A 27,838-nucleotide genomic window follows, 5' to 3' on the forward strand; every position below is an offset into this window, starting at 1 on the left:
CCACCTTATACCCATAATCTCTAATACTTCCTGATATTTCTTAATAATAGCAAGTCTAGTCCTAACATTAGATTTCATTTAAAAATTCAAATGATAATTTCATATAATTAATTTCATAGTCATTAACTGTGTTTACTTAAATCAGACATTATTATTATTGGTATTATTATTATTATTACTCTTACAACTATAAGAATTAATGGTGAATAGTGTTTCCTCACTTTAAAATATGCCTGCCCCACTGGCAGGATAAATGCCAACTCCAATGAAAAGTTAGTCATGTGCTTTTCAGAAGATGAAAGCTTAAGATAAAGCCTGAGAATGTTTTATACTGGAGATGGGAGTGGTATTATATAGGTCTTAGGAAAAGCATGTGATCATCAGTGTGTAGGGATAGCTGAAAAGAGAAGTGTGTGGCTCCAATTAACCAACTCCAAGACCTCGTGAGGACCAGCAGAAAAATGCACCTGGTTGTTTTGTACTGCCTGCTGTGGAGTTTCCAGATCTCCACCGGCCATTTCCCTCGGGCTTGTGCCTCTTCCAAGAACCTGATGGAGAAGGAATGCTGCCCACCATGGAGAGGAGACGGGAGTCCCTGTGGCCAGCTTTCAGGCAGAGGTTCCTGCCAGGACGTCCTCCTATCCAATGCACCATTTGGGCCTCAGTTCCCCTTCATGGGAGTGGATGACCGGGAGTCTTGGCCCTCCGTCTTCTATAATAGGACCTGCCAGTGCTCTGGCAACTTTATGGGATTCGACTGTGGAAACTGCAAGTTTGGCTTTGGGGGACTAAACTGCACAGAAAGAAGACTCCTGGTGAGAAGAAACATCTTTGATTTGAGCATCTCAGAGAAAGACAAATTCCTTGCCTACCTCACTATGGCAAAGCATACCATCAGCCCAGACTATGTCATCCCTACTGGTACCTATGGCCAAATGAACAACGGATCAACACCCATGTTTAGCGACATCAACATTTATGATCTTTTTGTTTGGATGCATTATTATGTGTCAAGGGATACACTGCTTGGGGGGTCTGCTGTCTGGAGAGATATTGATTTTGCTCACGAAGCACCTGGTTTTCTGCCTTGGCACAGACTCTTTTTATTGCTGTGGGAACAAGAAATCCAGACACTGACAGGGGATGAGAACTTCACTATTCCATACTGGGATTGGCGGGATGCAGAAGAATGTGACATTTGCACAGATGAGTACATGGGAGGGCGCCACCCAGCAAATCCTAACCTCCTCAGCCCAGCATCGTTCTTCTCCTCTTGGCAGGTAAGTTGGGGTTGGAATACAAAGCTGGTTGAATTGTAGAATACAATGCCAGAGCAGAAAGGCACCTTACCAATCACTTCTTCAGAGAGATCTTTCTCCATCCAGAGTAGGGAAGATCCTCTGTTGGAAGCACTCAGAGTACCTTGTATTTTTCCTTTATATCACACTTCACAATTGTAGTTGCACAGATATTTGTGTGACTTTTTTTTTTAATATTTATTGCCTTTCCATGTTTCTTAGCTCTAATGATTAAAGAGTACTTGGTTCATCACTATATCTCCCAGCAACTAGCTTGGTGCCTGGCAAATGGCAAGTGCTCCTAAAGTATTTGTTGAATGAATGAATGAATGAATACCTAAATAAATGGTTTATTACCCATGTAGCTAAATTTCCTTCACAATAAAATTCATATTGTGTACAAATTAAAGATACAAATTTCTGGTCCTACTCCACGCTCACTGAATAGAATCTTCAGAGAACATTCCAAGGAAGGCATAATTTAATAAGTATGTATAGTAATTAGTGTCATTAGGAAAGTTTGGGGACACTAATTGGATTGAATTGTCATTTTTAAAATATATATATATATGAGACTTCTGAGGCTCAAATAGATAATGAAAACAACTAACATTCATTGAACATTGAACATGTGTAAAGCTTGTGTGCATTGTGTGCTTGCATGCATTAATTAATTTAATACTCTTAGTAAATTGTCCTCATTTTAAAGATTAGAAAACTGAGGTTTAAAGAGATTGGTTAACTTGCAAAAATCACACAGCTACCTAATGGCAGAGATAAGACTGGATCTCAGATAGTCTGGCTGCAATACCACTCTATATTGTTTCCATGGACATGACTGCTTTGATGTCCTCGGCCAAAGGATTTGACCCATTGTGTCTCACTTTTTTGCATTAGGCTTCACAAGAAATTAGATTTGCTCCTAAATACTTGCAAATTTCAGAGGTCCAAACTCAGGGATTCCTATTTCTCCTATTCTGGATCAATCACTCTAGATTAGAGGCAAAAGGTAACCAAAGAAATATACTTTTAATTATTTATCCTTTTAAACCATATAGGTAGAAGGAATGCTTTTCTGCCCATCTTCCAAAATTTCTAATACAGTATTTTTGACTAACATGCCCCACATCTGCAGTCTGAAATGTGGATGGTTTTCCCCACAAAAGATCATATACCTTTCAAATGGAGCCTAATGAAGCTCATCAGAAAACCTCCACTATATAATTTCTGGTGTTGCTAATGTCAAATATTTACTGAGAAATGAATATATTTGTGCAGGACAGACTGGAAAAATGTGTTTATTTGAAAAAATTTTTATTTAATAAAGCTTCCAGTCCACCTACTGTAATATATAAAGGGCAAAACTCTAACCTAACTCTCACATCTTCTGTTACTGCTGGAAAATCTTAGCTTTGATGTGGGATTTTCAGTCAATTATAATGCTTCCTTAACTATACAGCTTCACTTGACCCAGAAAGGCTAGAGGATTATCAAAATTACCAAAAATGTTAGAAAGTCCACACTGAAGCTTAATAGATTGATATGAATTAATTTTTAATTACATGGGGATTGTGTTACCTCGTGCTACCAAAAAACATATTTGTAATTTTTTTCTAAAAATATATTGATTATTAAAGGAAAAAATTTTCCCCTTTTTTCTCAATGACTGTGGCCAATCTTATTATTTTCTAAAGAAAAAATTGATACACCATTAACTGCAACCTGATTCTGTGATTAACTTCTGTGTAATAAATGGCTTTGAAAATAAAATTAGTGGAGTAAGACCATTGAAGAGAAACAAGCAAACAACAGTTTAAATAGGGAAGGCAAAATGAATGAACATTTGCTGTGCACCTACTGTATGTCATATCCTGGGATAGTCACAGCAAAGATGAGAGGCAAACTCAACTATAGTCGGCTAATTCCACTCCTTTGATAGGATTCTGGTTACAAAGTCTTTCAAAATTATGATCAGTTGTGTACATTATTAAGGAAAATAAAATGGCCACCTGCATTAGGTGTTGCCAGGAGTGAGCCCTTTACCGGAACTTTCAGGGATTTTCCAGCAGACAAAACTATTGACTCCTGGGGCTTTCCAAGAAAATAGAATATACTCTACAAAGTCACAGATAGGCAGCACTGATGATAAGCAAGTTTTGGTCCAGTAGAGAGAACTTATCAGAATGAACAAGCATAACCATACTAATCAATGTATAAAATTTCTCTGCTTTGTAAGACCCCTCTATGTAATAAGGAACTTTACTGTCAACCATCATCACGGAAATGCCTTTATAAGCAGCTGTGGCCAGATGGCTTTTGAGACTTTCATTCCAACTTCCCTGGTTTGAAATCTCCCCACAGCAGCAGTTTCTCCTTCAATAAACCCACAGCTTTGATTATACTGGTGACTATTTCTTTTGACAACATTGATTTAACTCAGTAGTTCTCAGTAACAAAATCACCTAGAAGCTTTAAAAATAAATAAATAAATAGATAAATAAATAAATAAAATTCAAAACGAAACAGTTGCATAGACTTCACCTACCCAATTTGGGCCAGAAATTCTGATTCAGGTGGTTTGCTACAAAGTCCAGGCATCTGTATTTTTAAAACTGTCTCCTAAAGATTCTTAAGTTCAGCCAGCATGGAGAATCACTGATTTAATTGATATGGAAATTGCTTTTGTATCTCTTTACTTTCACTATAAAAACACAGGTTCTGTAATAAACACACCACTAATTTTAATGCTTTTCCCTAAATTGAACACCCAAATCAAGAACAGGACTATTATGTGTTGGATTAGATCAAATAGCTTCCAGATTAAGTGAATTCATTAATACCTTCCAAAATAGCTAGATTGCTAGCCTCTTTGATACAAAGCCTCTATTTTTTTCTTGGCTTCAGATATTTTTTCACTAGACACAAAACGGAGCTTTTACAGATTGATGGCATTCATTAACTCTGAGCTGAGAGACCTTCAGTGGTAACTATTGTAATGCTCTCATTTCATAAATAAGAGAGGCCCAGAGAGATAGGATGATTGACCCAAGGTCACACAGCCAATGCGAAGCAAACCTGAGGCCTAAAACACAGCACCTCTGACTCCAGCGCTATGTAAGTCAACTGTGTTTGTCTCCTATTTCCAAGAACCATTTAGGCTCAGAAAGGATCAAATAAGCCACTAATTCCTTGACGTATAAATCGACATGTAGTCATTTTAATTCCTTTAAAATTCAGTTGCCCCAGACAACATGGACAGATAGACTATCTTTTTCTTAATGTCTGAATGAAAATATTCTACTAAACTTCTATTGAACCACATCCCCTACTCTTGTAAAATTGCTCCTCTCCCTTTATGCCCTCATTATTCTTTGTACAGATTTATACCATATCACCTATATCTCTTCAAATACTTAATGGTTTTCAAGCCTAACTTTGTCTACCAGACTGTCAGCTGCTCCGAGACCATTTCTAATCTATTTTTGTATTTGCAGAGCCCAGAATCATTATATATGTATGGAATGGGCATGATAAATATATATTGAATTAATAAAATTAAAAATCAGAGAACTAGTAGCTCCAATGCTAATATAGGTTTAAAACAAACAAACAAAGTCTCTGCATGGCTAGATCTGCATGGCTTAGAGCATCCTTCTTTGTAGCGCTGGTTCCCCAATGCCAAGGAGAAAACAATGCCTATAAGCAAAGTCTGGGACAGGAAAGACACTGTGCATAATTTTCTCTGGGTTTGTACACTGTAAGGGCAAAAACAAATTTAAAAATAAAAAAACTTGATTCTCTCTGTTGAACATAAGGAAAGGGACTTCCTCCTCTCTCCCATCTCTTAGTATTTATTTTAGAAAACTTGTAATTCTAAGTTCTCTCTTTGTCCTTTTGAAATGTAATCAAGGCAGATATCTCACAGCTTCTTGGGAAGAAATTATAACTTCTAGGGGGCTCCTGGCTCCAAATTGTAAAAGTACTTCCAGTCATAAAGATGAGAAATATCTTGAGAATGTGTATGTAATGGTTTGTATCTGCTTAGCCACATAAAAAAGGTAAGCTTTTTCTGCTTTTGCAATCTCTTTAGCAGATTGCCTGTGCTGCATCACAGTCTGGTTTAATGCTTATTCAATAATAAAATTTTTTGCTTTCTCTTCTACCTTTGTGGAGAGGCTTTCTGGATTGGGAGAAGATTTTGCTTTTAATTATATTTCCCCAACAATATGTATGTGTGTGCGCACATACAAAACTGAGAGCATACAATCGAGATAAAGCAAGTTGCAACATATCTGAGCATCATTTTCTTCATTGTTTAAGTGAGATCAATAATAGTTACCTGGTAGAATTGTCTATTAAATAAAATCATATTTAGAAAGTCAGGTACTTATGTTAGTTTTCTTAGACAGCTTATATTCAGAATATTTTGTATATTTGTTTGTTTATCTATTTTTAGTTTAATACCAGGAACTTTTAAAGTAGAGATATATTTGTAACAATTAAAAAGTCCATTATTTTTGCAGGTAGTGAGATTAATTGTTAATAAAATTTAAGTACAAATACCTGTGCTCAACACAATTAGACTCAATATTATGGAACTAGCAGATAGACTAGCAATAAAAAGAAAAGCTATGTCAGGGTAGCTGTCATGATGGATCAAAATAAAGAGAGAAAACCTTTGCTAGATGATGGGCATGAGCAAAATGTGGCCAGGGAATTTACTCATCAGATGAAAAGCACATCACATGGACGCAAACAGTGGGAAAGGAAAAAAGTCACATTTCAGCAGAGAGTCATGGGTTTTGGGTAACCATGGAAACAGCTCAGTGAAATAAGAGCTTCTCTTTTTTTCTTTATGACAGAGATTCTGTGGAATGTCATATAGTTTACATTTATTTTTTAAAATAAACCTTAAATGCCACAATAGTATGTCTTTGCTCCTAGAGGGTTTTAATAACTAACAGTTTGTTGCCACTTCTCTAATTTTAAGATAATACTAACTAGTTTTACCTTCCTGATTAGTACATCTGTTCCTTCTTTCATTCAGCTTGGGATGCTTGATTTTTTTATACCATTATATGTTATAAATCACCTGTGGTGAAATAAAAAAACAAACAGAGTCTTGGTCAGAATATCTGGGCTCACATTGTACCTCTGTCATTTACCCTGTGATTTGGACATGCTATTTAGAATCTCTGATCTTTGGTTTTTCCCACCAGAAAAAAAAAAAAAATGGGTTTCAATTGTTATTTATGCAAGTGTTGAAGGGACTAAATAAAATAGAAAGCAGAATAACGTAGTAGAAAGAACATAATCTTTTGAGTTACTTAGCTGTAAACCCTGGGAAAGTTTCCTTATTCTGAAAACCTTTTTGTCTCTAAAATTAGACAAATATATATTAAAGCATTATTGTGAAGGGATTCAATGATATCTTTTAATGTAAAATGACTAGTTTAGTATCTGATATATTGTTTGAATTCCCTGTGTGGTAATTATTATACTATGTTTATAAAATATAAAATAATAACTATTAAGTTTAGTTATTATAATAATGAATATGCAGCCATTACTATGCAGCCAGAGTTTAAAAATGATTTGTGGCTTGTCCAATGGTCTGGTATTCAATAATAATAGCTTTCATTACTAAACACTTGACACTATATATGAAGTGTTTTACATGTTAGATTATTGGATATTTGATGAAAAGTTATCCCATTTACAGATGAAAAATTTTGATACTCAGAGAGCTTAAGTAACTTGCCTAAGATCATGTAGTCAATAAAGTGTCTGTGGTGGTTTGAAGCTGTGCAACCCAGTAAAACATGTTCTTGGGTCTAATCCAAATCTGAGAGTGTGAAACCATTGTAAGTAGGACCTTTTAATGAGGCTACTTCAGTTATGGTGTGACCCACCACATTCAGGATGGGTCTTAATCTCCTTACTGGAGCCCTTTCTTGAGTGGAATGAATTTAGACATGAGAAAAAGAAAGCTACAGAGGCAAGTAACTGAAGTCAGTGAAACCCAGAACAGAAAGGAGACACCAGCAGATGCTAGCAAGTGCCTTGCCACGTGGCAGAGGAGCCAACGATCACCGGCAGCCTGTCTTGGGGAAGAAAGCATCGCCTTGGTGAAGCCTTGATTTGGACATTTCTCAGCCTCAAAACCTTAAGCAAATAAATTCTCATTATTTAATATGACCATTTCATGGTATTTGTTTTAAGCAGTCTAGGAACGTAAAACAGATTTAATACTGGAACCCATGTCTCTCTGACTGCAATCCCCATGATCATAACCAAAGTTCCAACAATTTCTCCTACTCTACCTCCTTTGCAGTATCAAATAGAAAGATGACAATTTGGGATTAAGTTTTTCAAATTATTTCTGGAACCAGGGTAGATTTCCTTTTTGTAAGAAATACCTTCAGTCAAATGAACACTTAATGACTTGGCAGTTGGCATTTCATCAAAAATAGATCCATTCACACTCTTTCTAATTTAACCCAGCCTGCTGTAGGAGTCTTAAACAGCAGGATCTTTTGAAAATATCCTGAGGTGGTTTATTATTCAAACAGGAATGAAAGTTATTTCGTATGTATACCTGCCATGGAGTCTAGTTAATCAACATTATAAAGGAATTCAGTACATTACATTCAATGCAAAAGCTAGATTGGTTTTATTCAACCAGTCCTGGGTCATTTACAGGGAATAATAGATGTTATGGTTATAGTTTTAGAATCAGGAGATCTGTGTTTTAGTGTTCTGGCTTTGGCTCTAAATATCATATGAACTTAGACAACGTTTCTAGTTCTCAGTTTTCTCATGCATAGAAAGATTGAGGAATGGCATGAAGTATGAGGAAACAAGGACAGAGACTGATAACTGTTGAGCCAAAAACTGTACTAATTCCTTTTAATATATTATTTCATATTACAAATGAGTACACTGTAACACAGCAAGTCTAAATAATTTGCTCATTGCTAGTAAGTAGCTAAGCCAAAATGGAAGCTTGTATCTGCCTAAATCTGGAGCCCAATTCTTTCCTACTACACATTGCTTCAATATGTAAATGATATCTTATTACCAAAATTTAAAAGTAGGCATAGCTTCTTTAAGTATCTCTTGTCTAACATAGTAGCAGCCATCTTTGGAGAACATGGCTTATTCAGTTTTATGTGATTATAATTTAATTTCCTTTTACATGTTTGAAGGTGTCAAGCTCACCGGGAAAGGAGACTGGTAGAATCATCTCGATTATTTTTCAACTGTGGTACCAACAAGTTGACCAGGAAGACTTTCCACTTTTAAAACACCATTCCATATGCCTTACCAGCTGTCCATAAAATTATAAATCATGACAAAAACTTTAGATCTCCCTAGCTTTTTGTAGTCTTCCATCCCCAGGCTCACTTCCCTCATCATAAACATATAAACCCAGGGGTAATTTTGTGAAATTCTTTAAAAAAAAAAATTCACATAGAGGTGCCATCTTCATGGTCTGGGATAGAGTAGGAGCTCAATATATGTTGAATAGAACTGAACATTTAACATAAAGAAACATTTTTGGAAATATATTCTAGGGCAGAAGCTGGTACCAATCACAGGACTAGTAAAAATGGGTATTCAACATGTTTGTTGTAGAAGATTCATTGGTTAATTCATTGATTTGTTCATTCATCTATCAAATATATATTGAGTCTCTGCAGTGTATTAGATATTGTTCTAGGTTTGAGAAAAAGGAGTGAAGAATAATAGCAAAAAAAAAAAAAAAATTGTCCTCATGGAGGTTACATTTTTGTAAGGGCAGTGGTAATTGTTGTCTATTGAGTGAGACTAAAATGAATAAAGCTTAATTTGGGTAAAGAGCAATGTTATCCACATAGTGGTCACAAGCCCTCTATGGAAGCAAATACTTTTTGTGAATAGTCATGGATGGCAGAGTAGGATCCCCTGCTCTTCATGGTTGGTTTAGGATTCATGTCTCACTATCTTATTAAAGTGCTCTATTTTATTGAATCTAGGACACTGATGATTTTAAGTTGCAGCATTAATTTATGTACCAATGAGAAAAATAAAATAAAAAATAAAGCTGGCAATTAAATTATGATGTAATGTTTTTAACCACTTAGAATTTTCAATTTTATACTTATTTAAAGGGCTCCAGTAGACTTATTTAGTCACATATTTTTATCATAGATTACTCTTCTGTCTACATATAATTGAATCTATAAGCAAAATAACTTGCTGAAGAGTTTCTAAAACTTTCTTTCTTCACATCCAAAGTCAGATCCTTCTGAGTCACTTTTTTTGCATACTTTTTTTTTTCCTTTTTTGCACAATAATTAAAATTAACCTATACATTTTAGGGGAAGGCTTTCCTATATCAAACTTTTTTTTAAAGTTAGAGCCAACAATGTCTAATTTTCTTGCTTCGTAACAGGAATAGAATAGGTAGGATATTAGATACACACATAAGAGTGGACATGCTCAGGCTTTAAGAAAGGTGGCATGGGATGGCAAAGAACAAGGAGCACCCAGAGGAAAGTGAGTGGCAAGCAGACTCCAGCAGTAGTAACACACGGGATTTAGGGAAATGGAGGACGCTGGACAGATTTAAGATACATTTTCAGAGGTAGAATTGACAAGATTGGCTGATGGTTTCAATGCGAAAGGTAAAGGAGAATAAAATACAAATGATAAAGGTTTCTGGCTTGAATATGAGGAAGCATGGTTTTCTGGCTTGAGTTTCAGTTGGTGTGATAGGAAATACAAGAAGAGGAACTGCTTTTTGTCTTTAAAGTATCATGTTTGAGATGTATGTGAGACAACATTGAAATATGAAATCAGAGGTGAATATACAAATTTAGAACTCAGAGGAGTGCTTTTAGGCTGGAGATAGGAATTTTGGAGTCCTTCTCAGTTGGTATGCAAGCCATGGAACTGCTTGAGAGAGTCAAAGGAGAGGATATAGAGAAAGAAAAGAAGAGGGTACAAGTCCAAACCCAGGACCAGTGCAGTCACACAAGGTGCCATGCTTACAAGGAAGCCCCATGTTTGAGGTTTAATAACCTATGGTTGTGGTCTTGAAATTCTTAATTTTATCTTTGATTTTTGTTTTATAAATGACAAATATTTACAACTGGACAATGGAGAATGCACTGGGGGCTTAGAGCCTTGGTTCATATGTGATCCTGCTTCCTGCTGCTTCTCTGCTTCCCTGAGACAGGTTCTTAAACTTCCCATGATGAATTCTTGGTTGACTGCTCCTGCTCCCCTCCAAGACCCTGACAAGTCCTGCCATTCTGGCCCTTTGCCCAGGTATACTGGTGAGAGGAGAGAGAGATCCATATTCCATCATTACCCTGCACCCTTGGTGGGGACCTTGGCACAATGAGAATAGATGGAGTCTGGTGTGGGTCCTGCAGCATTTTGGTGCAGGATAAAACATATGCCCTCCCTGCTTAGCCGAGCACACTACAACCCAGTGTGCAGTGATTATACAGGGGCCCCTCCCCACTTCTGATTCAGGTACAAGAAATCCCTGCAGGGAAGTTTTGATCCCTTTGGAGTCACCCCTCCATGGTAGTTTGGGACAGCAGACCTACTGAGAAAGGCAGATTGACTTCCCCACATCCTGTCATGCCCCACATTTTCATTTTGCAGCACATGCTGCAAATGATATGGTTAGCCCTGCCTGGGGCATTGCAACCTTTAAAGACAAGATAGATGAGGCTGAGCAAGGAGGACATCCAGAAGTAGCTGTTAGAGAGATAGGCAGAAAAAAAAGGAGAATATTATCAGAGAATCCAATACAGAGGAAAGTGTTTTGTGAAATGTGTTTTGCGAAAGTGGACGTGGTCAACTGTGTCCAATGCTATGTCAAGATGAGGACTTACAGGATCATTGGACTTCGTAGTATGAAGTCTTTGAAGTTTTGCGACAAAGTCCTTGGTAAAGAGATAAAAGGACACTGGAGTACCTTGATGTGCGAATGCACAATAAAGACATGAAAATCTCATTTAAGATATTTGCTGAGATTGGCATCCTTAATCATACAAGAGCAATTTCAAATATTGGCTCCCCCAATTTTTTTTCAATTGAATGGCCATGTATGTCTCTTTTATTGATTTTCTACATATTTTGGTATTGAAGTATAGCTGTATGACTTTTTTTTTAATTCATTTTTATTGAGATATATTCACATACCGTGCAGTCATACAAAACAAGGCGTATATTCAATTGTTCACAGTACCATTATGTAGTTGTGCATTAATCACCAAAATTAATTTTTGACATTTTCATTACCACACACACAAAAATAATAAGAATAAAAATTAAAGTAAAAATGAACAATTAAAGTAAAAAAGAACACTGGGTGCCTTTTTTTTTTTTTTTTTTTTTTTTTTTTTTGCCCCCATTTTTCTACTCATCCATCCATACACTGGACAAAGGGGAGTGTGGTCCATATGGCTTTCCCAATCACATTGTCACCCCTCATAAGTTACATTTTTGTACAATCATCTTCAAGAGTCATGGGTTCTGGGTTGTGGTTTGATAGTTTCAGGTATTTACTGCTAGCTATTCCAATTCATTAGAACCTAAAAAGGGTTGTCTGTATTGTGCATAAGAGTGTCCACCAGAGTGACCTCTCGGCTCCTTTTGGAATCTCTCAGCCATTGAAGCTTGTTTCATTTCCTTTCACATCCCCCTTTTGGTCAAGAAGATGTTCTCCATCCCACAATGCCAGGTCTAGATTCCTCCCCAGGAGTCATATTCCACATTGCCAGGGAGATTCACTCCCCTGGGTGTCAGATCCCATGTAGCGAGTAGGGCAGTGATTTCACCTGCCCAGTTGGCTTAGCTAGAGAAAGAGGGCCACATCTGAGCAACAAAGAGGCATTCAGGAGGAGGCTCTTAGGCACAATTATAGGCAGGCCTAGCCTCTCCTTTGCAGCAACAGTCTTGCCAAGGGCAAGTCCCATGGTAGAGGGCTCAGCCCATCAAACCACCAGTCCCCTATGTCTATGAGCACATCAGCAGCTATTGAGGTGGGAAAGCCCAACACCCCTGCATTCTCCACCAGCTCCTCAAGGGGGCTCTGCATATTTTTTTTTCATTTTTTTTTTTTTAATTAACTCTTTTTTTAAAAATCAGATATATAAAAAAAAATTTTTTTAAACATACAATTTAAAAAAAAACATTTCAAACAAACCATAACAAGGTAATAAGAAAAAGACAACTAACCTAAGATAACTACTTTACTTCCTACATGTTCCTACTCTATGACAAGAAAATAACCTAATATAGCAACATTTCTGTGAACTTGTTCCTACCATACCCATCAGAAATTAACAGACCATAGTCATTCCTGGGTATTCCCAGAACTTTAAATTTACCCACGATAGCTTATCTGTTCTTATTGAGTTATCATTCCCCTTCCTTAATTGCTCTCTATAGTTAGTTTCCCTACATTCTACATTACAAACAATTTGTTTTCCATTTTTCAATGTTCACATTAGTGGTAGCATATAATATTTCTCTTTTTGTGCCTAGTTTATTTTGCTCAGCATTATGTCTTCAAGGTTCATCCATGTTGTCATATGTTTCATGACATCTTTCTTTCTTACAGCCACGTAGTATTCCATCATGTGTATATACCACACTTTATTTATCCACTCATCTGTTGAGGGACATTTGGGTTGTTTCCATCTTTTGGCAAGTGTGAATAATGCTGCTATGAACACTGGCATGCAGATATCTGTTCATGTCACTGCTTTCAGATCTTCCAGGTATATACCGAGAAGTGCATCGCTGGATCAAAGGGGAACTCTATATCTAGCTTTCTAAGGAAGTGCCAGACTGACTTCCAGAGTGGCTGAACCATTATACAGTCCCACCAACAATGAATAAGAGTTCCAATTTCTCCACATCCACTCCAGCATTTGTAGTTTCCTGTTTGTTTAATGGCAGCCATTCTAATTTGTGTGTGATGGTATCTCATTGTGGTCTTAATTTGCATCTTTCTAATAGCTAGTGAAGCTGAACGTTTTTTCATGTCTTTCTTGGCCATTTGTATTTCCTCTTCAGAGAACTGTCTTTTCATATCTTTTGCCCATTTTATAATTGGGCTGTCTGTACTATTGTCATTGAGTTGTAGGATTTCTTTGTATATGCAAGATATCAGTCTTTTGTCAGATACATGGTTTCCAAAAATTTTTTCCCATTGAGTTGGCTGCCTCTTTACCTTTTTGAGAAATTCCTTTGAGGTACAGAAACTTCTAAGCTTGAGGAGTTTCCATTTATCTATTTTATTCTTTTGTTGCTTGTGCTTTGGGTGTAAAGTCTAGGAAGTGGCCACCTAATACAAGGTCTTGAAGATGTTTTCCTACATTATCTTCTAGAATTTTATGGTACTCTCTTTTATATTGAGATCTTTGATCCATTTTGAGTTAATCTTTGTGTAGGGTGTGAGGTAGGGGTCCTCTTTCATTCTTTTGGGTATGGATATCCAACTCTCCCAGCCCCATTTGTTGAAAAGATTTATGTCCCAGTTCAGTGGCTTTGGGGGCCTTATCAAAGGTCAGTCGCCCATAGATCTGAGGGTCTATCTCTGAATTCTCAATTCGATTCCATTGATCTATATGTCTATCTTTATGCCAGTACCATGTTGTTTTGACAACTGTGGCTTTATAATAAGCTTCAAAGTCAGGAAGTGTAAGTCCTCCCACTTCATTTTTCTTTTTTAGAGTGTTTTTAGCAATTTGAGGCATCTTCCCTTTCCAAATAAATTTGATAACTAGCTTTTCCAAGTCTGCAAAGTAGGTTGTTGGAATTTTGATTGGGATTGCATTGAATCTGTAGATGAGTTTGGGTAGAATTGACATCTTAATGACATTTAGTCTTCCTATCCATGAACATGGAATATTTTTCCATTTTTAAGGTCCCTTTCTATTTCTTTTAGTAAAGTTATGTAGTTTTCTTTGTATAGGTCTTTTACATCTTTGGTTAAGTTTATTCCTAGGTACTTGATTTTTTTAGTTGCTATTGAACATGGTATTTTTTTCTTGAGTGTCTCTTCAATTTGTTCATTTCTAGCATATAGAAACATTACTGACTTATGTGCACTAATCTTATATCCTGGTACTTTGCCAAATTTGTTTATTAGCTGTAGTAGCTGTATCATCAATTTCTCAGGGTTTTCCAGATATAAGGTCATATCTTCTGCAAACAATGACAGTTTTACTTCTTCTTTTCCAATTTGGATGCCTTTTATTTCTTTGTCTTGCTGGATTGCCCTGGCTAGCACTTCCAGCACAATGTTGAATAACAGTGGTGACAGCGGGCATCCTTGTCTTGTTCCTGATCTTAGAGGGAAGGCTTTCAGTCTCTCACCATTGAGTACTATGCTGGCTGTGGGTTTTTCATATATGTTCTTTATCATATTGAGGAAGTTTTCTTCAATTCCTACATTTTGAAATGTTTTTATCAAAAAGGGATGTTGGATTTTGTCAAATGCTTTTTCAGCATCTATTGAGAGGATCATTTGATTTTTCTTTTTTGATTTGTTAATGTGTTGTAATACATTGATTTTCTTATGTTGAACCATCCTTGCATGCCTGGAATGAACCCCACTTGGTCATGGTGTATGATTTTTTTAGTGTGTCTTTGGATTTGATTTGCAAGTATTTTGCTGAGAATTTTTGTATCTATATTCATTAGGGAGATAGGCCTGTAGTTTTCCTTTTTTGTAGCATCTTTGCTTGGTTTTGGTATTAGATTGATGTTAGCTTCATAAAATAAGTTTAGTAGTGTTCCATTTTCTTTGATGTTTTGAAAGAGTTTAAGTAAGATTCATGTCAGTTGTTTTTGGAAAGTTTGGTAGAATTCTCCTGTGAAGCCATCTGGCCCTGGACATTTATTTGTGGGAAGTTTTTTGATGATTGATTGGATCTCTTTGCTTGTGATTGGTTGGTTGAGGTCTTCTGTTTCTTTTCTGGTCAGTCTACATTGTTTATATGTTTCCAGGAAATTGTCCATTTCCTCTACATTATCCAGTTTGTTGGCATACAGTTGTTCATAATATCCTCTTATAATTTTTTTAAATTTCTTTTGGATCTGCAGTAATGTCACCTTTCTCATTTATTATTTTGTTTATATGGTTCTTCTCTCTTTTTGATTTTGTCAATCTAGCTAGGGGCTTGTCAATCTTGTTGATCTTCTCAAAGAACTAACTTTTGGTGTTATTTATTCTCTCTATTGTTTTTTTCTTCTCTATGTCATTTATTTCTGCTTTAATTCTTGTTATTTCTTTTCTTCTACTTGATTTAGGATTGGATTGCTGTTCATTTCCTAGCTTCTTCAGTTGATCCATTAGTTCTTTGATTTTAGCTCTTTCTTCCTTTTTAATGTGTGCATTTAGTGCTATAAATTTCCCCCTTAGTACCGCTTTTGCTGTATCCCATAGGTTTTGGTATGCTGTGTTCTCATTTTCATTCATCTCTATATATTTAGCAATTTCTCTTGCTATTTCTTCTTTAACCCACTGATTGTTTAGGAATGTATTGTTTAACCTCCAGGTATTTGTGAATTTTCTAAGTCTCTGATGGTTATTGACTTCTAATTGTACTCCATTGTGGTCAGAGAATGTGCTTTGAATAATTTCAATCTTTTTAAATTTATTGAGGCTTGTTTTATGTCCCAGCATATGATCTATTCTGGAGAAAGTTCCATGGGCACTAGAGAAGAATGTGTATCCTGGTGATTTGGGATGTAATGTTCTATATATGTGTATTAAATCCAATTCATTTATCAGATTGTTTAGGTTTTCAGTTTCCTTATTGGTGTGGTTGATCTATCTATAAGAGATAGTGATGTGTTGAAGTCTCCCACAATTACTGTGGAAACATCAATTGCTTCCTTTAGTTTTGCCAGTGTTTGTCTCATGTATTTTGTGCCACCTTGACTGGGTGCATAAACATTTATGATTGTTATTTCTTCTTGTTGAATGGCCCCTTTTATTATTATGTAGTGGCCTTCTTTGTCTCTCATAACATCCTTGCATTTAAAGTCTATTTTATCTGATATTAATATTGCTACTCCTGCTGTCTTTTGGCTGTAGCTTGCATGAAATATTTTTTTCCATCCTTTTACTTTCAATTTCTTTGTGTCCCTGTGTCTAAGATGAGTCTTTTGTATGCAACATATTGATGGTTATTTTTTTTTTTTTATCCATTCTACCAATCTATATATTTTGATTGGGGAGTTTAATCCATTTACATTCAACGTTATTACTGTGAAGGTATTTCTTGAACCAGCCATCCTATTCTTTGGTTTATGTTTGTCAGATATATTTTTTCCCTCTCTCTCTCAATGTCCTTTAACATACCCTTACTAAATCTCTTTAGTACTGAACCTTTCTCCATATCTCTCTCTCCTTTCTTTGTTTCTCTGTCAGTAGGGCTCGCTTTAGTATCTCAAGCAGGGAAGGCTCTTGTTAGCAAATTCTCTCAGCATTTGTTCATCTCAAATTTGAAGGAGAGCTTTGCTGGATAAAGAATTCTTGGTTGGCAATTTTTCTCTCTCAGAATTTTAAATATGTCATGCCACTGCCTTCTTGCCTCCATGGTGGCTGCTGAGTAGTCACTACTTAGTCTAATGCTGTTTCCTTTGTATGTGGTGAATTGCTTTTCTCTTGTTGCTTTCAGAACTTGCTCCTTCTCTTCCATATTTGTCAGTGTGATCAGAATATATCTCGGAGTGGTTTATTTGGATTTATTCTATTTGGAGTTAGCTGGGCATTTATGCTTTGTGTATTTATGTTGTTTAGAAGATTTGGGAAGTTTTCCCCAACAATTTCTTTGAATACTCTTACTAGACCTTTACCCTTCTCTTCCCTTTCTGGAACAGAATGAGTCTTATATTTGGATGTTTTATCTATCATATCCCTGGGGTCCATTTCAATTTTTTTTTTTTATTTTTTTCCCCTTTCCTTCTTTTATTCTTTCATTTTCTGTTCTGTCACCCTCTAGGTCACTGATTCACTGTTCAGTTTCATCTACTCTTGTACTATGAGTGTCTAAAATCTTTTTAATTTGGTCAACAGTTTCTTTAATTTCCATAAGATCATCTATTTTTTTATTTACTCTTGCAATTTCTTCTTTATGCTCTTCTAGGGTCTTCTTCATGTCCTTTATATCCTGCACCATGGTCTTATTGTTCATCTTTAGTTCTTTGATTAATTGCTCCAAGTACTGTGTGTTCTCTGACCTTTTGATTTGGGTGTTTGGGCTTAGGTTATCCATATTGTCTGTTTTTTTCATATGCTTTAAAATTCTCTGTTGTTTTTGGCCTCTGGGCATTTGCTTAACTTGATAGGTTTCTTCTAGGATATGTTTGAATTAGAGATTCAAACCCTTATCTCTAATTTGTCAGATCTACAGCTTCATGGAGTAACCTTTCTCTAACTAACCAGCAGGTGGCATCTGCGAGCCACCTATTCCCCTCAAACCAGTTCTCCCCGACTTTGTCTTTGTGGTGAGTGGGGGTGTGAGACTTGTGGGTTTCAACTGGTGCACCAAGCTTGCATGTGTAGTTGGTGTTGCCTGCCCTGCATATGGGGCGTCTGTCTGAGAGGTTAGGGATGGGGGGTGACTTTAATAATCTAATCTCCCAGGTGTTCCTGGAGATTTAAAGCTGTAGCAATAGTCTAATCCTTCAGTTCAGTTTGCCATAGTTTGTCTCTGCTGCTGACCCACAAGTCTTTGGTATTGGCATATGGTCCATAGGACTTGCGAGTGGGTCCCTCTTCCAAGCTGTGCACTCCTAGGTCCTCTGCTGAAGGACAACTGTGCTATGTCACAGGTGAGTGCCATCCCTCAAGGGAGGTTCTGGGCTGCAGCGCTGTATAGGGGCATTCCCAGTCTGCTGAAAGTATGGCTGAATGGGGCATGTTAATTTCCTCCTTTTCACACAGCTCTGCCTTACCAGCTCCGGGACCATTAGCTGAGGGTGGAGCAAAGGCTATTGTTCATGCCTGATATTGTGGTGTGTGCCTGTGTTGTTGGAAACACTTCCCACCACACTGGGTTGTTTGGGGCAGCTCTGGGCTGTGGCCCTCCGGGAAGATGGCTGTAAGGGGACACCCCTTTTTTTTTGGGAAGTTGTGTTTAGTGAATTTTCTCAGCCACTAGACTTATTGCTTTGTGTCTCAGAGCTCTCTTAGCTCTGCTCTTGTCTGGGCCCAAATTGCAAGTCTTTGAGACTTTCTATAATGGGCTTCTTAGAGTAGTTGTTTTAGAAAAAGAGAAAAAGATAAAAAAAAAAAAAAAGGGCCCTCCTTGCAGATCTAATTGCTATTGAAATGCTAAGAGACAAGGAGATTAAGGCCATTAAGGAACAATCAAGAAAGCAGAGAAACAGGCTCTTCAGACAAGGACACTTGCCAGAGCCTGAGTCTGTTTGAGCCCTGCCCTTCTCCGTTCTATGTTCACCAGAACTCCAAAAAGTCTCTGTTTTTATTTTTGGGTTTTATTTTGCCGTTTTTGTTAACCCTATCTCCTCTCTGCCAAGCTGACTGCTCCTGGATTCTCCAGTGTCTGGTCTCCATCTATCTATGTTTGGAGTTTGGATAAGCAGTCTGAGTTTTCAATAAGAGCTGCAACTGCAGTTCTCCGTCCTCGTTCCCAACACCAACGGCCCTTCCTCCCATGGGACTGAGCCTGGCAGGGAGGGGCGCTGGTCCCCTGGCCATGAGAACTTACAGATTTTGCTGATCTCAGCTGTTCCACATGTTCATGAGTGTTGTATGAAGTATGCCCCTCAAATTGCTCTGCGGTGTCTGGTCCATGCAGTTCCTGGCTTTCTACCTACTGCCCTGGAGGAGAAACTAAAACCTACACCTCACCACTCCACCATCATGCCCCCACCCCTTCCCCCAGTTTTATTAACTGTGTCTTTGATGAAGTCACTTAACCTCTGCAAGCCCCAGTTTTGTCTTCTATGAGATGGGAATAACAAAAGAACTCATCTGATAGAATAATTGATTTATTGTTAGTGCATTTTTCAACCAATACTACTGAATGTCTACTGTATGTCAGCACAGTACTATAATTAATGGGTATATAGAGTAAACAAGTTAAATACAGCTCTTACTTTCATGGATCTTATATAAGCATTGTTATGAAGACAGACTATATACATCTTCTTGCTTTATTCATTAATGCAAAAAAAACATTTTAAGATACATGATCTCTATAAATACTGAGCAATTTATGTGACTCACCTTCTAGTGGGCTGGGAGCTAGGAACATGTGTGTTTGGGGGTGACATAAAATCAATACACATAATAAATAAATTATGTGGTAGTCAGAAGGTGCTAAGTGCTATGGATAAAGCACAGTACAGTGATGAGCAGTAAATGTTTAACAACTAGCTCGCAGGTGGGGAGAGGGGAGGGAGGATTACACTTGTAGCGTTTGTCAATTTCTGTGGTGTAAATACTCCCAGAATGGTGAATCTCAAGATGCCAATGAGATGTCCCTGAACACAGAGTTCAGAAGGGTTGTACACAATCAGCTCTTGCTAGCTAGTGTTAACCATGTCCCCTAGCACACTGCCAACATGGATAGGTGAGGTTGAATACAATTGCAAGTAGCTGTTTAGTTTAGGTTCCACTGACATAGTGAAAGAGATGGGAGAATGTGGAAGGAGTTGAGGGTGGGGAGTGGAGAACAGTCCACTCGGAAGAAAAAATCAGTGAAAGACCATGGTGCAGAGCATGCTTGGTGAAGTCCTGGAAGAATAAGCAGGCCAGTGGAGCAACAGAGGAGTGAACAAGGGAGAGAGTATGTGAGATTTACATCAGTCAGGATTCCATCAGAAAATGGATGATATACTCAAACAGGTTATACTAGAAGAGTTTATTAATAAAAATCTGGTCGGGATTTAGGGAAACCAACAAAGGATAGCTCTACACCCTGAGGCTGAAAACAGCTATAACCACCGCTAACCTGAAGGCTTAATGGGAAGAAGAGTTTCCTGGAATGAAGCAGGCCACCTGACAGGCTTTTGGTAGAGGGAGGCAGCAATCCCTAGTTGAATCAGCAGAGAGGCAGCTCAGAGAAAAAGTCCAAACTTCCTTCTCTCCTGTTCTCTGAGATACTGTGATGCCTCCATGAACCAAACACAAAGGAAGCCAAGGGCAAAAGAGCCACTAGTTTCAGTTCCTAAAAGTCAGCTTCCTAGAGCACAGCTCTGGATGAAGAAGGATGAAGATATTCAGTACAAGGTCAGCAAGGTAACAGACTATGAATTGATGATGTCTTATTAAGCTAAAAAAAAAAAAAACAAATCAACCAACCAACCAACCAAACACCTTGATACCAGAGACAGAATGGGAATGGATTCAATATTTAAAGCAGAGAGCCTTTTCCTGCCACACAGCAAAATCACTTATCCCAGTGTTTACCATTTAATGAGTGTTTATTTAGTATCATTATTATTTTTAGCAAAACTTTCACTCACAAAGCCTCCTCTGAGGAGTCAGGTTTATACTTACAGTGACGTCTAAAGCCATTTCCCTATTTCCCTGATGGTTTGGCTAGACTTTTGCCATATTTTATGTTAAATCAAAGGCATCTCATATCTGGAGTCAACCACAAACTAGATATAGGACTAGAACCCTGTTCTAGGTTTTAACCTAGAAACTGGTTAAATAACTTCAAATGTTAAGCCCTGCTGGCTGCTTATAAACTCTCAAAATACACTAAAGATGGAGTTGGATGACTTGAGTTGGGGTCTCAACTCTTCCGTTCATTTGCCGTATGAACTGGGAAAGTTCAGTTACCTTCTCTGACTCTCAGTCTTTAAATTTCCACATTTGTAAATGTGCAAAGCATTGCTTGCTGATTTCAATGAAACAATGCTTTTACCATACTTTTTAAAAAAATTTTTATTATACAAATGCAAAGACTTCTCATTTGTAAGTTTATTACCCTGCAAAGACAGTTAAATTAGTTCCAATTAAATTAAAGAATCAGGGAAATTGCTATGCTTTAAAAATGTCATCCACCAGGAGTGTTACATTGCATCTCAAAAAAAGGTAGACAATAATGGGACATTTTATGAACAACAACAACAACAACAAAACTACAAGGTGAAATAATTCACAGTCCTTGTCATTCTGAACCTAATATAGATTAATGGTAATAAAGCTACTATTTATTGAGTGTTTACCATTGACCATGCCATGTGCCAACCTCCCTGCCTTCCCCCTTTGACTCAGAAGTAGTGAAGATAACCTTTAACACAGAGGTGTTTTGTGCAGATCATCTGTAGCCAGCTGGAGGAGTACAACAGCCGTCAAGCTTTATGCAATGGTACACTTGAGGGACCACTGTTGCGCAATCCTGGAAACCATGATAAAGCCAGGACCCCAAGGCTCCCCTCCTCAGCTGATGTGGAATTTTGCCTGAGTTTGACCCAGTATGAATCTGGCTTCATGGATAAAGCTGCCAATTTCAGCTTTAGAAATACACTGGAAGGTAAGCCCTTTTCTTTCACTGTCCTCCCTTCACCACCCCAACCCCAAATTCATGTCTACAATTACTTACCCAAAACACGGAGCCCAGAGATATTTGAAAATTCAGAAAATTTTTGAGTTGAGTAAGGACAACCTTACCACTAGCAACGTCTTGCTGGCTCACCAGACACAATAATTCAACACACTAATTGTGCTTCAGCAAAGTGTATGAATGTATGAATATTCCCACTGTGAGAATAGAAACAATAGACAGTTGAATGGTGGTAAAGTTAGGTTTTGTCACTAAATAATTTTTGGTGCTAAACATACAAATCCATTTTCAGAGCTTTTTAAATTGAAGAATGATAGATACGGGATTTTGGATTTAGAGCATTTTCCTGTTTTAGTGTTTTTCTCCAGTTTACAGTCATCTGGGAAGTAAGCTCATTGAGGTAAGTACCTCCTCTTAACTATAAAAAGGACAGACAAAGCCTCCATCCCATTATCCCCTGAGATTGCTGTGTTTCATCAGAGATTCCTAAATAAAATTTCTTCTGGTCCCTGGGTACTTCTATTACAGAGCTCTCTATCTTGCAAGCATCCCTTCATCACTTGTTCATTTTTCCCTGCTTAGAGGTGACCAAGTCATGAAACCCATCCCCTTCACAAATTTGCTTTGGAGAAACAAATGAAATAAAACAAAATAAAAACACTACTCAAGTCATGGACTTAACAGGAAGCTTGAGGAGATATAGGAGCCTAACTTGTTGCAAGACAAACCACTGACAATTTAACACTAGGCATCTATTCCCTAAAAGCCCTTTGGAACCCTACCATGTAGACTAAACTTCCACTCTTTCACTTTAACCTTTTCTTCATTTTTTAATTTCTCTTGTTGTTGTTCTTATTCCCTAACTTCCATTGATCTACAGTGTGGAACAGTTTCACTATTTCTTTCATTTCCCTCTTTCTTTGCAATCCATAACCTCAGGGTCTTGCTATCACCCAGAAGCAATTTATCTGACAGGCCCACCCTAAAGAGGGATTCTAGCGCCAGCTGTAAAATAGAAATCATGTTTATTTCCTACAGTGATAATAATGGTTAACATTTTTCAGGGGATCACTATATGCTGGCACTGTGCTAATAAACATTATGCATGTATTAGTTCACTTAATGCTCACAACTGCCCTCTAAGGAAGATAGTATTGTTATTCCTAGTTTTTAAAGAAGAACAGGATCAGGGCTAAAATAATTTGTCTATTGTCACTTATTCAGTAAGAAGCAAAGCCTAAATCTGAACCTAGGCCTGTCAAACACCAAAGTCTAGGTTCTTTCCATTGTACTGTAATGACTCACAGGGGGTCAGGGAGTTTCTTGAAGTTGGCCAATACGAAGTTGGTCCTTCAATATCATGCAAGAATGCAACGTATTGTTCCAGGGAGTCCCACAACCCGGATGCCAGGACGCAGGAAGACATACAGTGGCCTGCCAGCCTCTGGGAGTATTGGCTGCCCATTGGACTATGCAGAGGTTAATAGCAGGACTTCAGTTGCCGACATTACTGATATTGCAAGGCAGTGATCCATCCTTGGGGGAACTGGGACACTTTTCAGGTTTTTCAGACAGCTTTTCCAGCCATGAGAGACAAAGCATGGACTTTGTTTTTAAGGAACATGGGCTTGTCACAGAAATAAGGTAGGGGAAGCTCACTTCGCTAGGGCTTCAGGTCAAAGAAGAAAAGTGGCTTTAACTGTGTTATCACAGCCAGTGGTTCTCAAATGAGGTTTCCATACTCTTCTAAAAGGATATCACATCTGGGGACACATGACGATTGACTCTCATTGGTGATGTTAATTTTGATCACCTGCTCCAGGTGTGGTTCAATTTCCCCACAGTGTAATTACTTCTATTGCCTCGCAACTAATAAACTCTCTGTAGAGAGATACTTTTTAAGACCATGAAAATACCCTGCTACTCATCACAATTTTCTTCTATAGTTAGCATCCACTGATGGTTACAAAATGATGGCTTTCCAACTCTAATACTCCCTTCGCATTAACAGACAGCAATCAGGATTCTTCTGTTAGCAAGAGCTCTCAATTCTCCCTGTCTCTCTCTCTCTCTCTCCCTCTCTGTGTGTGCATGTGTGTGGTATGGAGTTAAGAGTTCTATTTTTTCAATTTTTTATAATTCATTAATGTGTTAACTTATTTCGGTGCTCTAATGGTCCCAGATTTGACCAGTGAGCACACCTTTAAGTTGGCTCTTGTGTCTCTGTTTCATATCCCCTTCATTTTTTTCAGCACTTTCTTTCTTTCTGGTATAACAAAATGTTCTAGACTCATCTCATATCTATACTGCCTCATGCCTGGAATCAGCCATATTGCAAGAGCAATTGTTCCTTATGGGGGGGAGGGGGTATATTAGAGATCAAGATCTGTGTGCAAGTTTTGCTCACTGGAGAGAGACATTTTCTATCAGATCCTGAACAGTATGGGGTGTGGGGCTTGAAGGCTTACAGGTAACACTCGAGTGATCACGGCTGTGAGGAGAGCAGGACCAGAGAAGCAGGAACAAGGGCTACCATTATACACCCTCTCAGTAAATGCATATGGAATTGAATTGCTTCTGATTGAGTCTCACAAGTATCACTGCCCTTTTTTTCTTTGGGAACTTGAGAGGTGTGTAATGTACTTCCATAGAACAAATTCTTATCGTCAGTTCAAGAATGGAAGAATTACTAGGCTTTTTTGTACTGAAATCGATTATGTAATCTCAGCTGTCTTCTTAGTTTGCAATGCTGAAATAAAGAATGAAGATGTGCAATTTATGAATTGCATAAAAAAGACTTCATGTTCATGATAAATTAAACAAACGTAAGACTGCATTATAGAAGAGTCTGCTTATTAGACTGAATAGGTGGTCCCATGGAGTGTGGCTTATCAGGTTCAACGAAGAATCTTCTCATGCAAATCTCTGAATACCTGTGGTGTCCTGTATTTCACAATCAGGAGTAGTTACAAGAGTGCTAATGCAAAATGTAATTACCCCTGGGAGGGCTGGCAGTTTAATGAAGTAGTTAAAGGTAATGGCTCCTGAGCAAAATTGCCTGAGTTTGGATGCCAGCTGTACTATTTCCTAAATGGATTACCTTCAGCAAGTTATTTAACTTCTCTAGGCCTTAGTTTCATCATCTGCAATCTGGAGATAACAGTAGTAAATCGTATGGTTAGCATAAGGTTTAAATGATACAATATATGAAAGCCTTTTGACTTTCTTCAATAAATGGTAGCTATTTTTATATTAACCTGGGACTAATTATTGACAACTCAGTCATCAATGATTAACTTTTCTGACAGTTAGCTTAGAAATTAAGTATAGAGTCCTGAGAAAATAGTTCACCAAGGGCTAGGTTTAGAGGGAAAAAAAAAGGGGAGAGAGGAGCATGGAAAAGAACATTTCTGGAGCAGATGTAAAGGAACATTTCAGAGGGGGTGCCAAGCACTGAAGAGACAGCACAAAGGTCCGAGTTCCCAAAGGGAAGAAGGGCAGGAACCAAAAACAATTAATTTTTTGGTGTATTCTCACCTCTAAGCACAGTGTCTGATGTATAGTAGGTGCTCAGGAGCTGATGAATAATGAATAAAAGAAAGCAACAGTCATGTATAAACTCTATATTTTAAACATGGCATGAGAGAAAATCAATCTCAAGTTGGACCAAGCTAGTCTGCACCCTCATGGGTAACACTATCTTGTTTCCAATCATCCTCCTCTAACAACTGCAACTTAGGATCATGGAAACTTATAGTCAAAAGAGACCTCTCAACGTATCCAGTCAATCATCCTACACAGGAAACAACCTACCTCAAAAGAGAGAACCAGAAAGTCTTTAAGTTGAGCCCAAAATCTAATTCCATTCCATTCAATGAGCCTGCCATGAATCTGGTACTGTGGGAAATAATGGATGTGCAAAGGCATAAGGAAATGAATATTATACAGTTCTACCATCAAAGAGCTCACCATCTAGTGAGGAAACACCACACAAACACATAAGGAAAATGCAACGCAATGGTCAGTATAAAATGAGGTAGGAACCCAGAGATAAATCAGAAAGACTTCCCAAGAAGGTGGAAATCAATAACTGCTCACCAAGCAGAGGAGAAGAGGCATTTGCAGCAGCGGGAAACAAACTAAGCAATGTAATAGAGATGTGAAAGAGTGAGATTAGTTACCAAAAAATATGATACGTTGGATGAGGCTAGAATTTTGCATTTGTAATGAGAAATAGCAAGGGCTGTAAGGAGTTTAGAATATATCATATATACCAGTGTTTCTCAATCTTTTCCTGTGTGTGTGTGTGTGGGGGGGGGGGTGGGAATCACAGACCTCTAAGAATATGTCCACACAATCCCTAGGGAATTACAAACTAAAGTTTATTCTACTGAATGTCTTTCAAAACTACACTGGAAAGAAGATATATAAATAAATCCCTTAGTGCTACACTGAAGGTTAGCTATCATCATGATGAAAATCCAATATTTAAAAATCATAATATAACTTTCCTATATTCAAGAATATATCTAAGTACTTTAGTTTGTGAAACACTGCTCTAGACAATGAGGACCAAAGGAGATTTTTAAATCAAGGAACCTATATGATCCAATCTGTATCTCAAAAAATATCATGGTGTGAGCCATAGGAGAATACAGAAAGAATGATGATTAACTTAGAAAATGATAAATGGTGAGGGTTTGATCTAAGGTAATGACAGTGAGGATGAAGATGAGTTGTTTCAAGCATAGAAACAGAAAATCTTGGTGCTGAATATAAGGCAGTAAAGCAAACAACCAATTGAGGACAATTCTGAAACTTGTACCATTGACTTATTTTGTCCTCTTAAGCTACACAAACATTAAAAAAAATCTATCTTCGAATAACAGCACTTTTGAAAAAACTACTATTACAATTCTCTAAGAGAGAACTTTCTTCCCCCCGCAATCCTTCAACCCTTTCTTTTTTTATATGATGACAAATACTTCACTGGGAGGTATCTTATTATTTTATTTGATAGGATTTGATGAGGATCAATCTAGAAAGTGCTAAACAAGCTCCCTGAGGGGCTAGGATGAAAGATACTGGGAGTTTTGAAATTTTGAATGAAGTTTTAAGATGAATAGTTTGTGTACTTGCAGAGAAAAGTCAATTGACTAGCCAGAAATAGGTCTTAAAGGATGGTCTAGTTTTCAGTCTCCCAGCCTGAGAAATGAACTTTTTTAGGATATCTAGAAATTATCAGGCTCACTGCCACAGATTCAAAAACTGAATGCTAAGGAGGTTGTTTTAGTCAAGTGACACATTGTAGTGATCTGAAGTCTTGAATGCTCTTATTTTTTTCTTTATTAGAGAGGTTCTGGGCTTACAGAACAATCACACATAAAGATCAAATTTTCTTTCACACTCTCTTTACCAATCCCGAGGGAACCAGAAAACTGAGTTATCAATTAAGTGGTAGCTTGGTAAAAAGTCTGGAGAGACAGGTCATCCAGACCAGGGAAACCCTTCCAGATTCTGGGTTGCTGAACCCCCAGAATCACCATCTCACCAAAATTGTTGGCATTCGGGTTTATACAGTCAAACTCAATTGAATTTAGGTTTTGAATCTGTGGTAGTGAACCTGATTATAACAATTTCAAGAAAAATTCCTGTATGCCAGTTATCCTCACTTCTCACATATTATCTTATTTAATCCTCACAACAGTCTTTTGACATTTTAATATTCATTGACTAAGCTGAGGCACCATCCCCAGTGAGTTTAGAATTCAGTCTATCTTCTCCCACTGTGAGCTGATTCAATTCATTTTACTCTTAAAGAGTAACTATTTTTTTTCCCTTCTCCAAGTTCTCAGGGAAAATAGAACTCTTCCTATGACATGTAGGGAATTCAAACGAGTGGCATGCATGCTACTTTCAAGTAGCTTTGCTTTGGACATGCCTCATTTATCAAGAGTTAATGCTACCTTTGTA

The 27,838-nt window shown here is 37.5% G+C and overlaps 1 protein-coding gene across 1 annotated transcript in view; it reads left to right on the top strand.

The window, feature by feature from the left end:
- Positions 1–461: 461 nt before the first annotated feature.
- The window catches only part of TYR (tyrosinase), a 107,588-nt gene continuing 80,211 nt past the window's right edge, over positions 462–27,838 (top strand). The window contains exons 1-2 of the mRNA XM_037839310.1: positions 462–1,280; positions 21,619–21,835. Of these exons, the coding sequence (XP_037695238.1) occupies positions 462–1,280; positions 21,619–21,835 (1,036 nt within the window). The remainder of the gene's footprint in view (positions 1,281–21,618; positions 21,836–27,838) is intronic.

Source organism: Choloepus didactylus, chromosome 6, assembly GCF_015220235.1.
Source record: "Choloepus didactylus isolate mChoDid1 chromosome 6, mChoDid1.pri, whole genome shotgun sequence".
NCBI lineage: Eukaryota > Metazoa > Chordata > Mammalia > Pilosa > Megalonychidae > Choloepus > Choloepus didactylus.